The sequence below is a fragment of the Haliotis asinina genome, chromosome 4, assembly GCF_037392515.1.
Source record: "Haliotis asinina isolate JCU_RB_2024 chromosome 4, JCU_Hal_asi_v2, whole genome shotgun sequence".
Taxonomy (NCBI): Eukaryota; Metazoa; Mollusca; class Gastropoda; order Lepetellida; family Haliotidae; genus Haliotis; species Haliotis asinina.
The window spans coordinates 30,533,985-30,546,634 of NC_090283.1; the positions used below are offsets into that span (position 1 = coordinate 30,533,985).

Below are 12,650 nucleotides of genomic sequence, written 5' to 3' on the forward strand. Positions count from 1 at the left end.
TTTCACACGTTGTGCTCTTGTCGAACCCAACCCACCCCCAACCCCAACCCCACCTCCACCTCGTCAGAATGCGTCCACCAATAGGATGCCAAATTGACCTTCACAAGACAAGGCCTTGAGCAGCTGTATCACAAACAACAACGTAGGTGTCTTTCATCAACCTGCAGTGGTCACATTAGGTACACATGACAATCTTTACGGTGACAAGAATGTTTAATCTTTAAATTTTCGAAAGATGCATGGGAAAACCACCTACAATTAACTCGATATCCCTATCCCATGTACTCTCATTTCACCTGTGAATCTAAGAAGTGCTGAGATAACGATTGTGCCGGTGTTATCGTCTTTATAACCATTTTTCCTCCATAGAGATGAGTACAGAACGAAAACGATAGTTATAAACGTATGTCAGGATTTTCATGCATATCTGAGTTAACAAGGTTAGTACAATTGGGTCAAGGTCAGTCCTCGGAGTCGTCTTGGACCACCTATATTAAATAAGAACTGCACTGGCTTTGACGATCCTCTGTTAGCAAATTGTTTTCCTTTCGAAATTCATTGTTCATTGTTCCGTTGAAGGTGTATACATCACAACAGTTACTGTTCTGCAAAACCCGTTTAACTCTGTTGCTCCGTGCTGGTGTCCCCCGCTGTGATATTGCTGGAATATTGCCAGTGGCGACGTATAACTACACTCGTTCCCTCACTACTGATCTTGGTAACAGTGCATGTTTAGGAGATACCTATACAGTACTGAGAACTTTGATCGATGTTAGGTACAAGTGATAGTCTCTAAATCTCACTAGCGAACCGTTCGGTTCCAAATGATTAATTTAAAAACTATCAAATATGCCTAACATTCAACCAATTTTACAACACAGCACGTTTATCTCCACTCTACCATAACCGATGTAAAATCGAACTCCTTCTCTCCGTGGAAGACACTGTGTACTTCGGCATGGAACGAGAGGCGAATTGACCTCGTCAGTGAAGGGAGTGGTAGGTGCCGTTCGTATTTTCTGAAAGCGTTCCAACATATAAAACATTCTGTCCAGAGAAAACAAACTACTGTTTAGAACTTGACATACGTAATCCAAACTCCACCCGACCGAAACCAGCCTACTCTATCACCCCTGACAACACTATTAAGGAATCGTCTGACCTACTTATTTTTCTTGAAAGTAGTTTGTAGCTGTTGACAGTTACGCAAGAAACTGTTCAAATAAAATTTGAATTATGTTTATGCCAAAGGTTGAAATTTGAAGTGACGGTGGGAAATAATTGACTGGCTGTCGAATCTGATCCTGCAGAATTGAAGAATAGATATTTTTCTGATCGACCTACGACCTGTAACTCATCAGGACGGTTGATTTGTATGGTCGGCGAGTAACGGTCATGCTTTCACGTGCTTGCCTCCACCCCGGAAAAAAAGTGACAGTGTTGCTTTGTCAAAATGTGTTGTAACAAGACTATCCTGTTTTGGGTCCTCAGGTCCGCAGGATTCAGGGGTTCAAAACCACAATGACACCAAACAGAAGATTTTGTAAACAAGATAAATTTATTTCAAGCTCCAACAATAAAATCTGTTCCAGACAAACAAGTGAATCCCTCACCTTTGACTGTCAGACCCCAGAGTGCAGAGTGTCTGACCTTTAATTCTAACCCAATAAAACCATGCTTTAAAAATTACCTAATACATGCCTACAAAAGAAAAGTTCAGTGGAGTGATCCCTCTGCTCATGAGAAGCCCAGGCACCAGCCCATCCCTATACATAACACTATGAAAGAAGCATGCCTGATGGATCCTCAACCCTCAAGAGCTAAATATAAATGGACCAGCCCACAAAAGCCTAACCTAATATACTGGTTATATCCTAGCCTAATTTCTCCTGAAAGTTAACCCTGCCGTTACAGTGTGTACATGCGACTAAATTGGGAGTCCTTCCTTGGAACATTGTTTTCATTATTTGGGGACCGGATTAAGGCCAAGCTTTTTTCAAAGTGTTCGAACATGACAGTGACAGCCTTGCTGGGAAGAAGGCAGAGAGAAGAACTGTAGTGATTCAATTTCTGACATGTATTTTGCGAACGATGCACAACTGGACATGATAGAGTATGAGTGGCATAAATTTGCTGTCTCGTCAGACCGTTTATCTTGCAAAGTTCCCATACTATACGGAAACTAATATAACATTCACGAGGTAAATGTTTAGCAACGTTTTGCTGCACAACTGTAAAGATGGGGGTGCATCTGTGCCAGGGTTCCTGATTTATAAGTTAAATATTGTTTATGTTTGGGACTGTGCCTTGTAATTGAGTTTGCATATTTGTTTATGATAGAAGGTTATATGATAATGAAGTTCCCTGATAATTGTGGAAGAAAAATCATATAAGTTAAACATATTTATCGAAGTTTTATAACTGCGTTGATATTAGTTCCATCACGTCTGTTGTGTTGACGTTAGTTCCATCACGTCTGTTGTGTTGATATTAGTTCCATCACGTCTGTTGTGTTGACATTAGTTCCATCACGTATGTTGTGTTGATGTTAGTTCCATCACGTCTGTTGTGTTGATATTAGTTCCATCACGTCTGTTGTGTTGACGTTAGTTCCATCACGTCTGTTGTGTTGACGTTAGTTCCTTCACGTCTGTTGTGTTGATATTAGTTCCATCACGTCTGTTGTGTTGATATTATTTCCATCACGTCTGTTGTGTTGACATTAGTTCCATCACGTATGTTGTGTTGATGTTAGTTCCATCACGTATGTTGTGTTGATGTTAGTTCCATCACGTCTGTTGTGTTGATATTAGTTCCATCACGTCTGTTGTGTTGACGTTAGTTCCATCACGTCTGTTGTGTTGACGTTAGTTCCTTCACGTCTGTTGTGTTGATATTAGTTCCATCACGTCTGTTGTGTTGATATTATTTCCATCACGTCAGTTGTGTTGACATTAGTTCCATCACGTCTGTTGTGTTGACATTAGTTCCATCACGTATGTTGTGTTGATGTTAGTTCCATCACGTCTGTTGTGTTGATATTAGTTCCATCACGTCTGTTGTGTTGACGTTAGTTCCATCACGTCTGTTGTGTTGACGTTAGTTCCTTCACGTCTGTTGTGTTGATATTAGTTCCATCACGTCTGTTGTGTTGATATTATTTCCATCACGTCTGTTGTGTTGACATTAGTTCCATCACGTATGTTGTGTTGATGTTAGTTCCATCACGTATGTTGTGTTGATGTTAGTTCCATCACGTCTGTTGTGTTGACGTTAGTTCAATCACGTCTGTTGTGTTGACGTTAGTTCCATCACGTCTGTTGTGTTGATACTAGTCATCTTGGTGCTCAAGCTGAAGTAGTGCGGCAGGCGGTAGTTCTCACAGTAAGATTTGATAATGCGAAGTGAGGCGGCCTTTAAATCAGATGAGCGTCAATCCTGAATTGATCAGGTCTGATTTTTCTAAACAACCAATCAGAATCTAGTATTATGTTGATTTATGGTAGAATTCGTGTTTTTCTGTTTCACAACAGACACGGACATATTTGGCAATTGCGCATATTGTAACGGAAATACATCTCGATTGTGTAAATATACAAAATTCTGTAAACATAACATTCTCTAAACTATGACGGGAGCAATAGTGTATCTATTGTAGGGATGTGTAACTTGTCACATATTCAAACTTCGTGGTTAGTGTTTGCCTGGCCGGGCTTGATCTGATGACACGATGTCACCATGATGAATGCAGATGATATCATTGATATAGCCGCAAGCAAGAACGGGATTGTATAGGAACTGGTGACGTCATATATCCAACCTGTAAAGGAAAACAAACATAAAACTAGTGTTGTACATGGAGACGAAGTGATTAAGAAATTCCAAACTATGAATCAAAGGTTACATACATCGAACTGATGAATGACTTTACTCGGTGATTCAATATTGAATTCATGGAGTCTATACAGAATCAGATTCTCTACCACATGCGTTAGAAACATGAAAGTATGGCTGTACCAACATGTAATGGGTGAGTGAGTGAGTGAGTTAGTTTTAGTTTTACGCCGCTTTTAGCAATATTCCAGCAATATCACGGCGGGGGACACCAGAAAATGGGCTTTACACATTGTACCCATGTGGGGAATCGAACCCGGGTCTCCGGGGTGACGAACGAACGTTTTAACCACTAGGCTACCCCCCCCCCCCCCCCCCCCCCAAAAAAAAAAAAAAAAAAAAAAACAAAAACAAAAAAACAAAAACAAACATGTAATGACATTAAGGACAACACATCGGATCCATCCTAAGACGTGATCCCTTCGGGTCCAGTATTCACGTGCTACCGAAAGCTAGTGTTACTTCGGAAGCCCTGTGTTCTGTATAAAAGTTAATCGTTTTGTGTTTGAAAGTGTGCAGCTAAAATGCATGTTGATTGTTTGATTAAGCAACAAATTCTGTTACCCTTTGTTCTGATGAGATTATCAAACTACACCAAATGTAGCGACAATTGCATTCATTTGCCCTCCAACCCTGACAATGTGTCTATTTTATCAATCATTGGTTGTTTAGACCTTCCTTGATTACTTTATGGCTACTGCACCACAGCTGGGATATTGTCAATTTCCTTTGTGAGCACGATTGCCTGGTTCTCTTTCTCACCTGCTACTGGAGCTCCGACGAGAGATCCCATCGCTGTAACCACTGTGTAAACGCCAACGGAGAAGGAGAAACTGTGCGAGCCCGCCATCTCCAGCAGTATGGATGGCATGAGCGCGCCGCCTATGCTAGCATTACTCGCCCCAAATACTACCATATACGCATATAGAACCGGAAGTGGAATATGGAACAGGAATATCAATGTTACAAGACCGCCTATTCCACACACGAATATATGGAGTTTGATAGGGTTTATTCTGTTTTTTGTTATCACAACACCGTGGAGTAACTTTCCACATGCCATTGACAAAGCATTCACGGTATACAGCATGGCAGCTCCGTAGCTATCTGTGATGTTATTCTGCAGGGCATAGGCAGACAAATGTCCCAGTATAATCCCAGCTCCCAACAGGAACAAGGTGCCACTCACTACATAAAGATAATAATGTCGATTCCTTAAGAAATAATGGTTTTGAAGAAAGGTTGGTTCCAACGTCTTGTCTTCCAGTGAAACTGTCTGATCTGTTCCTGACGAACCAGCATGTAATAAGGAATCCTTGGTCCCATCATTGGTGTCTGAGCACGTATCTCCATGGCTGTACGACTCGGCTGTCTCCTGTGCTATGGATGTCTCGACCTGTGGACGTCTATGGCGTCCTGGGAAAACCGCGGCAACAATAATTATGTTGAGTTCCACTCCCGCCAGGACAAGAAACATCCCTCTCCAGGTGTAGGTATCAATGAGAAACTGCAGCACAGGTGGGTAGATCATAATCCCAAAGTTGGCAATAAATGCACTCACTCCGAAAACCAAGTTGACATTAGTAGTGAATGTTTCTTTCACAGCTTCCAAGCACCCTATGTAAGCGAGGCCTGCTCCAAACCCTAGAGTGAAAAATGAGAGAGTAAAAGATCCGTGGGCTGTATTTCGTATGCATATTTGTAATTGCAATCTTCTGGTGAATATGACGGTATCACGTTAGCAACAACAGGAGATAAGTATAGATTTAAGGGTTGTTTTTTTTCTCTGAAGTTACATAGATTACTGCATAAAAAAGATCAGGGTGTTATGTAAATGTACCTGACGTTTGGCGAATGTTCATTCTTGTACATATTTATACAGTCCCTCATGAAACAAAGTACGAAACTTAATAGGATTTATATTCCATGGGCAGTGACGCCTCGTACCGGCCAGCGTTCCATATGTGATAAACAAGTGAGCGATGTGAGTGGTCCACATGCTGGTCAGAAGCCCACCGGACAAGATGATTCCTCCCGCCATGGTGACCAGTCGACTGCCGAAACGAGGCATCACGAAACCCCCAACTGCACCTGAAAGGAGAAAATGAATGTACGTTTAAAGGTTACGATGTTCTCCAAGAGTGTTTGTTGGATCAAGCCGAACAATTTGCTGTGCACCGGTTCACCACATTGTCAGCGAAACAATTTGATGAACGCTGTTCATGTGTGGCTGTCCTTCTGGACAGTGACGAGACCCGGGACAAACATACCTCGTGTGGAGTGGAAACGCAGACAATCCAGAGCAACCAGTAATTCAACCGATAGATATGATCACTTTGGTTTGGGGACGGCAACAACAAATACGCGCCGATTTTTTGCGCGATCAACAAACCGTGAATGTTGAGATGATTTGATCCAAATATTGTGCAACGTTATAAGTGAAGCCACGGGGTACGTCGGCCATGCTAAAGTGGCTGTGTTACAGAGATGTTGATGCCATTTTCTGCTGAAAGACGATAGTCGACAGATCTGATCCCTTAATATCACATGTTTGCGCCCGTGCCAAAACAGCTGCTTATCCAGTAACACACCAAATGTTAGGAATGTGTTGCTGCTGGTGAGGACTGGTTGACAGACCTGGGTTTGACCTACAAAACAGGCTTTGTTGACCCGGAGAAGAGGCGAAACAAATGGCGATATTGCCACTGGACGACACTTCAGTGCTATGTATGCTAGTCAAATCCGATATACATGTGGCTCATATTGGCTTGAGAGCAGCATTTAATCCGGCAAATTCAGGCTTGTGGACATTTATCAACATTTACAAACAAGCTGACGAAAAGAAAAAAAAATAATAGACGAAAAATACTTTCCCGGGAGTGTTTTCAAATGCTTCTTCTACCACAAGGAATGGTTGTGGCAAAGTGAAAAAAAGATCTACCGAGATGTTAAACACTATTCACCTTAAGAAGATGTCTGCAACTAACATGCTTAGAGTTCAAGGTCATTCTATATTGTCCACACGAAATCACTGTGGAGAGAAACCGAACGTCAAGGAGTACTATAATATGCCTTGTGATCGTGGATACAGATATAACTCGTCTCGGGATTATTTTTAACCTTTGTTATAGAGATGTTTTTGGTGGTAACGGAGGAAACGGTAAGTTTATGTTCCAAAAGCCCATGCATGTGTGTGATTGGATAAAGAAGTAGAATTTTAGAAGAACATCTGGACTCACATTAAATGTATGTTCCAAAGAATACGTCCGTGGCAAACTTTTCATGCCAACCAGCATCGGTTGTCTCAGTTCGTGATTTAACTGTAATTCTATGTCGCACACATTATCATTCATTGGATTTCCATGGATCATAAGAAATCTCAGTATAGTTTTGACTGTATCATGAGCATACATTTGTTTCCTCAGTATTACAGGTGAACAATGTTGTCTGTAAACAAATCGAGTCTGGACCAGACAATCCAGTGATTGTCACCATGCGATAAGATGACAGCGCACGAGTTTATGGATCACCAACAAATAGTGATGATACAAGACGTGCAAAGCGCATCCCAGAATTATCCATAAAACATGTGATCAACAAACACGGGTGTACATGCGTGTTTCTGTGCAAGGAAACGAACCACAGGAACTAAGATACATAATGGTAATGTGACTGTCTAATATCCTCACCTGTTATGCAGGTCGTGAAGTACTGAAGTGACGTGATCCATGACGTCACAGCTGCACTCTGATGGAAGGCGTCCCTGAAGGCGACGTACAGGATGCCGGGTGTGTACCACAAGCCACTGAAGAGGAGACGCACAGATGCAGCAGCCACGAGAACAACCACGTCATGGCCTGTCGCTTTGCTGTAGCAACGTGTCATCGTTGTGACGCAGCATCCAGCTCAACAAGAAAATCCGCTCTGTCAACAGATTCTGAATCATAGCTTCTATCACAAAAAGATAAAACGAATGGAAAAATTATGTGGCTCCAAAAACATTTTTCACCTTAGACTTCACAAACTCGCCCCACCGCAGAATTATGTTGTGACGTCATTATTAAGTAATGACGTTCACTTATTTCGAAGAAAACAACCTTCTGTAAATGCGTATAGGAAGATCGTATTTGTGGACGCTTAGCCTCCTCAGTCGCCAATTTACGTTCGTCACCGACTGTGATAAGTCTTGGAAATGAGACGTGTTTCAGCAGGACATCAGTTTCATCAGTATATAAGATACAGAAAGACATCTGTACCAACAGCACATCAATCTCACCACTACAAAATACTCAGAAAACATTTGTGTCAGCAGCACACTAATCTAATCAGAACATAACAGTCAGAAAGACATTTGTGTCAGCAAAACATCAGTCTTCCCATTATATGAGGATCAGAAAGATATCTGCGTCACGAGGACGCAAATCTAACTATAACATATTGTTTGACAAGTATGAGATGAGCCATGGCCTGACAAATGACCCCAATTTGCATATATGGCAACGCCCTCCAGAACATTCCATTTGAAACCAGGGGGAACCAGGGTGTCTAAATATTGAAAAGTTCAATTTCCTCGCGCGAATCGTGTCGTGATGGTGTTTGGTTGAACTAAATCGCTCTGTGAGACACGTGTTAAACAGTAGCTGGATTGATTTCACGCCATGGTCAGCATGTATTGCACGTGCGTAATCGCCAATCTACCTGTAGCAACCAAGTGTATTCGTCCACATTATTTGCCCCGCCTGCTTGTCACAAACGCGTTCACTGCGCTAGTTAATCTAATACTTGTCAAACAGTAAGACTCAGAAATACATTAGTGTCAACAAGATATTTCCAACATGAAACATCACAGTCAACAGGGCATCAGTCAAAGCAAGCCTGAATCTCAGTCTAACCACGTGTTTATATTGTCTTATCAACTGTCACAAACAACCCCGAGTTACTAAACAGTTAGACTGTGTTCACAGACAAGGATATTGAAGACGATTCTCAAGACACACATTGCAAACTCTCAATAAGAACAGCTCTTCCTTAGAATATAATTCATGTATTTAAGCGTGCAATCATACTTAGGGGGATCTAATGACCATGTCTAAAGCAAACACGTCGGTTACAGTGAAGTCCATTCATATTCCTAGCTTAAAGTCTTTTTAGACGCATTATTCAAGCAGTCGATATCACCTTAAACGTCACCTTGAATTGTGTCACGTGGTCCATTTTCAATGACAAATAAAATAAACACTGCCACGCCTTGAATCAATATAGAACCTTACCATCACCTTACCTGTCAACCTGCCTTTGCCTTCTACCTGGAACACATGGTGAGCATTCTTTCCCCGTTTTAACGAAGTGGCCTGTACGCTATCGCTTCTTTTCCACAAAACTCAATGTGGAGAATGATTGGATGAAGATATGGTGAGGATGGTCTTCTTTGCCATTGAAAGTTGCTACAAAAATAAACATAAGTTAGTGTAAGTGAATTAAATAAGAAGGCACCTAGTACTGAATTTCAGTGCTAGATGTATATATTCTTCTTTGTTGTGTGGCCGAAATACCAGAACACTGAACGCACAGCAACTACTCTTGATGTTGTATACACTTCCAGATGTGGTGATGAGATTGGGCTGTGAACTGGTTGTGTGTGTTCAGGTGGAGAGTGATAATGAATACGCTTACAATGATCCTGAAGTATGACCGCACGTTATAATGATCCTGAAGTATGACTGCACATGAACTTCCATTTAGTGGTGTTGTCAAATAGGTACAACGGCCAGAAGAGGTCGACGATTATAGCTTACAACACGTTGTATACCGTATATTGGCATACTGTTAGTGGTATATCGTATTAATAGATATGATTTGTCCATCGTTAGGACTGGCAATGAGACTGTTTGTAGATGCGGCATGAGAATGGTTGTGAAAGCAGTACTCCAAAACGTTCCACTACAGAATTTGAGGCTGTTACAGTCGTGACAATAGACGACAGCCCGCCTCAATGATCCCTTAAATATCTGGTCGCACAACGTATGTAGTGATTATTATGCTCAACAGAAACGGCTATGTGCTTCAAAACAACACCGAGCTCGAAATTACACCACTCTTCAAAACGGCATCATGTTTCAAAACGGCTCCACCTTCCATTAACAAAATCGTGTGGAACTACTGTTTTACACAAAAAGAAGAAGAAGAAATTCTATTATTTTAGTGTCAGAATTAATGTTCTACAGTAAAACCATTGAAAAAGCACAAGTTTCTATAGTAAAGGTAGGCATAAGGACATCAAGGCCCAAGAGATTATTGTCATTCATATACAGATCATATGATTAAGACGAAATGGGCCGGGAGCTGGTGAAATAGTGAAACATTATAACCTATATAACGTTTTTACACGCTTCTATCACGTCCTTTTTCAGTGACCGATTCGTATTTTTCATATAACCATTTTTGTCCGTGCCCACAGCAGAGCGACGCCGGTGCCTTTGTGAGAATGCTTTTACAAACAGTCACGCCAATATTGATTGCCAACTCGACATAATATAATCCCCACCATGACCTTATTTGATGCACTGTTTCGACAGCACTTACCTATATTTCCAGACAGGATCTGCATTCAATCTGTGTCCTTGTTTGTTCTTAAACCAACTGCAATCTTTATAACACAGGTCAAGGCCGGGTCATTCCGCCCAGCTGGGAAAAACAAAGATGGATTGCAGAATACTAAAACGAAACGAAGATATCTGGAATGATACGTCCCCAGTGTTCACAAATAAGGCATTCAAGTTTGCATCCAAATGTATTTTTCCCAATATATCAAAGTGCTAACTATGCCTACATAGACCGTGTCCCCGTAGAAGAGTCAGTGTCTTGATGCCATGTGTGGAAGCAGGGAGACTATAAGACGCTGTAGGTTATCCCTTCTCACTGCTCTTAGCTCATAGCGTGTGACGTTCATGACAAGAAGTGACTTACTTTCTTTCTTTAATTGATCTATAATTAACCTTTATTGGTGAAAGACGTAAATGATGCTTATGTTGTTTGGAAGTGGATACAGGCGACCGTCAGTGAGACTGGAATACTCCTGACAAAAGGACAACAAAAGTAAAAAAAATGCAATATCCTATAATCAGTGTAAGTTTGTGTTGGACCCTAGACTATGATGTTCGCGATTATAAAATTAACCTACACCTCTCATAGATTACGACCTAATTGGTCGACTTTTGATTAGTTAACCAGACTAATCAGTCGACGGATGCTTGTGTGGATTTATGCTAATCGATCGATTCTCGGCGTGCAACAGTCTGCTTTAACACATTGAGAGAAGCTAAGCTTATTAATAAAAGGGTTGGCTCAGACTGGATCATGTTGCATGCTTTTTTATACGGGTAAATGGTTCTTTCATGAGTAAGCGGAATTTGCAAAGAACTCAACTTCTTTTGTGTAATATTTCAAAGCTATCCTCAGCTGAATAACAGAACTTGGAGAAGGGTGAAACACAGCTTTGCAGATCTGATATATGCCAAATAATCACAAATGCCAGTTCATCCTAAAATAATTCCGAGATGAAAAAAGGACCGTGAAATCGAAATAGGAGTTCAAACGATTCACTACTTTTCCCCCAACGCTGGGTGAAAAAGTGGTTTCAACAGACATGCTTCGTTGCGCTCATAACGCATGAACACTGAATAGCTTCGCGCAGCTTGAAACAGTATGCCTGCCCGTGTATGAGGTCGTGAGCAGTAGTCTAATCTTGGTTGGATTGTGATAAGCCGACTCTGTCAGAGAAAATTCAATGTTTGTTTTATTGGCACCTACATGTCTGCCTGCCTGTCTGCTAATGACAATATGCATTGCACAACTTAAATTATTGACCACATCCATTTTGAAATTAACACCTATCGGAATTATAAACCATAAACAAAGAGCCGACTAAGGGTATCGGCAAATGAACCAGTGGCCAATGAAAAGGCTTCGTTACACCTGAATTCACTCCCACCGGCTCTGACTGGGTTCAGTATCGCGGCAATTTCGTTTCAAGGGACGTAAACCCAGGTACAAAATATTGTCCTTTTGATTTGCGATTATACACCTGAATTCACTCCCACCGGCTCTGACTGGGTTCAGTATCGCGGCAATTTCGTTTCAAGGGACGTAAACCCAGGTACAAAATATTGTCCTTTTGATTTGCGATTATACGCTTATAATTCTGTTTGTTTGGGGGCTTTTTTTTTAACCAACAATGCATTTTATATATCATGAATAAGTGATAACTGTGTTTTAACTATTGTTGATTTATGGTTGCATGTGACCTTTAAGTACCTCGTCACGAACGACATTCTGATCAGAATATCTGACCACACCCAACTTTCAACTGCCAATGCCTACAATGCCGACGTCCTTCAGGACGAGTCACATGGGTCGAGTCAGAGTATATACATCTATCACATTAGTATTGCATAGCTTTGAATCTACCCACAACCAACTTCGTTGCTTGACTGTTCGTCGTGTTTGTAACGAACCTATCCATTAACAGGAAGTACTTTTGTTGATCTGTACAATTTGCTCCGAGTTGTTAATATCAACGTCGCAAATGTGCATTCAAAAGTGTTCACATCTATAGTATGAAGCATTTGCACACTATGGCTGATCTGATTGAAGTGTTCCCTGCCGTATGATGTATAGCACTATGGGTTTGTGACAGTGTACCCGCTTCATGCATGAGTTATCGGGGCCTATTTCTAATATCGTCTAGTGTTTAAAGT

At 41.2% G+C, this 12,650-nt stretch overlaps 1 protein-coding gene across 1 annotated transcript; it reads right to left on the reverse strand.

Annotated features, from left to right (window-relative positions):
- Nucleotides 1-3,494: 3,494 nt before the first annotated feature.
- On the reverse strand, nucleotides 3,495-10,567 carry LOC137282431 (monocarboxylate transporter 12-like). The gene is made up of 6 exons (XM_067814181.1): nucleotides 10,477-10,567; nucleotides 9,176-9,338; nucleotides 7,584-7,818; nucleotides 5,842-5,985; nucleotides 4,657-5,538; nucleotides 3,495-3,820 (listed from the first exon to the last, which is right to left on the reverse strand). The coding sequence occupies exons 3-6, from the start codon at nucleotides 7,777-7,779 to the stop codon at nucleotides 3,681-3,683; spliced, it is 1,362 nt and encodes a 453-aa protein (XP_067670282.1). The 5' UTR covers nucleotides 7,780-7,818; nucleotides 9,176-9,338; nucleotides 10,477-10,567; the 3' UTR covers nucleotides 3,495-3,680.
- Nucleotides 10,568-12,650: the final 2,083 nt, after the last annotated feature.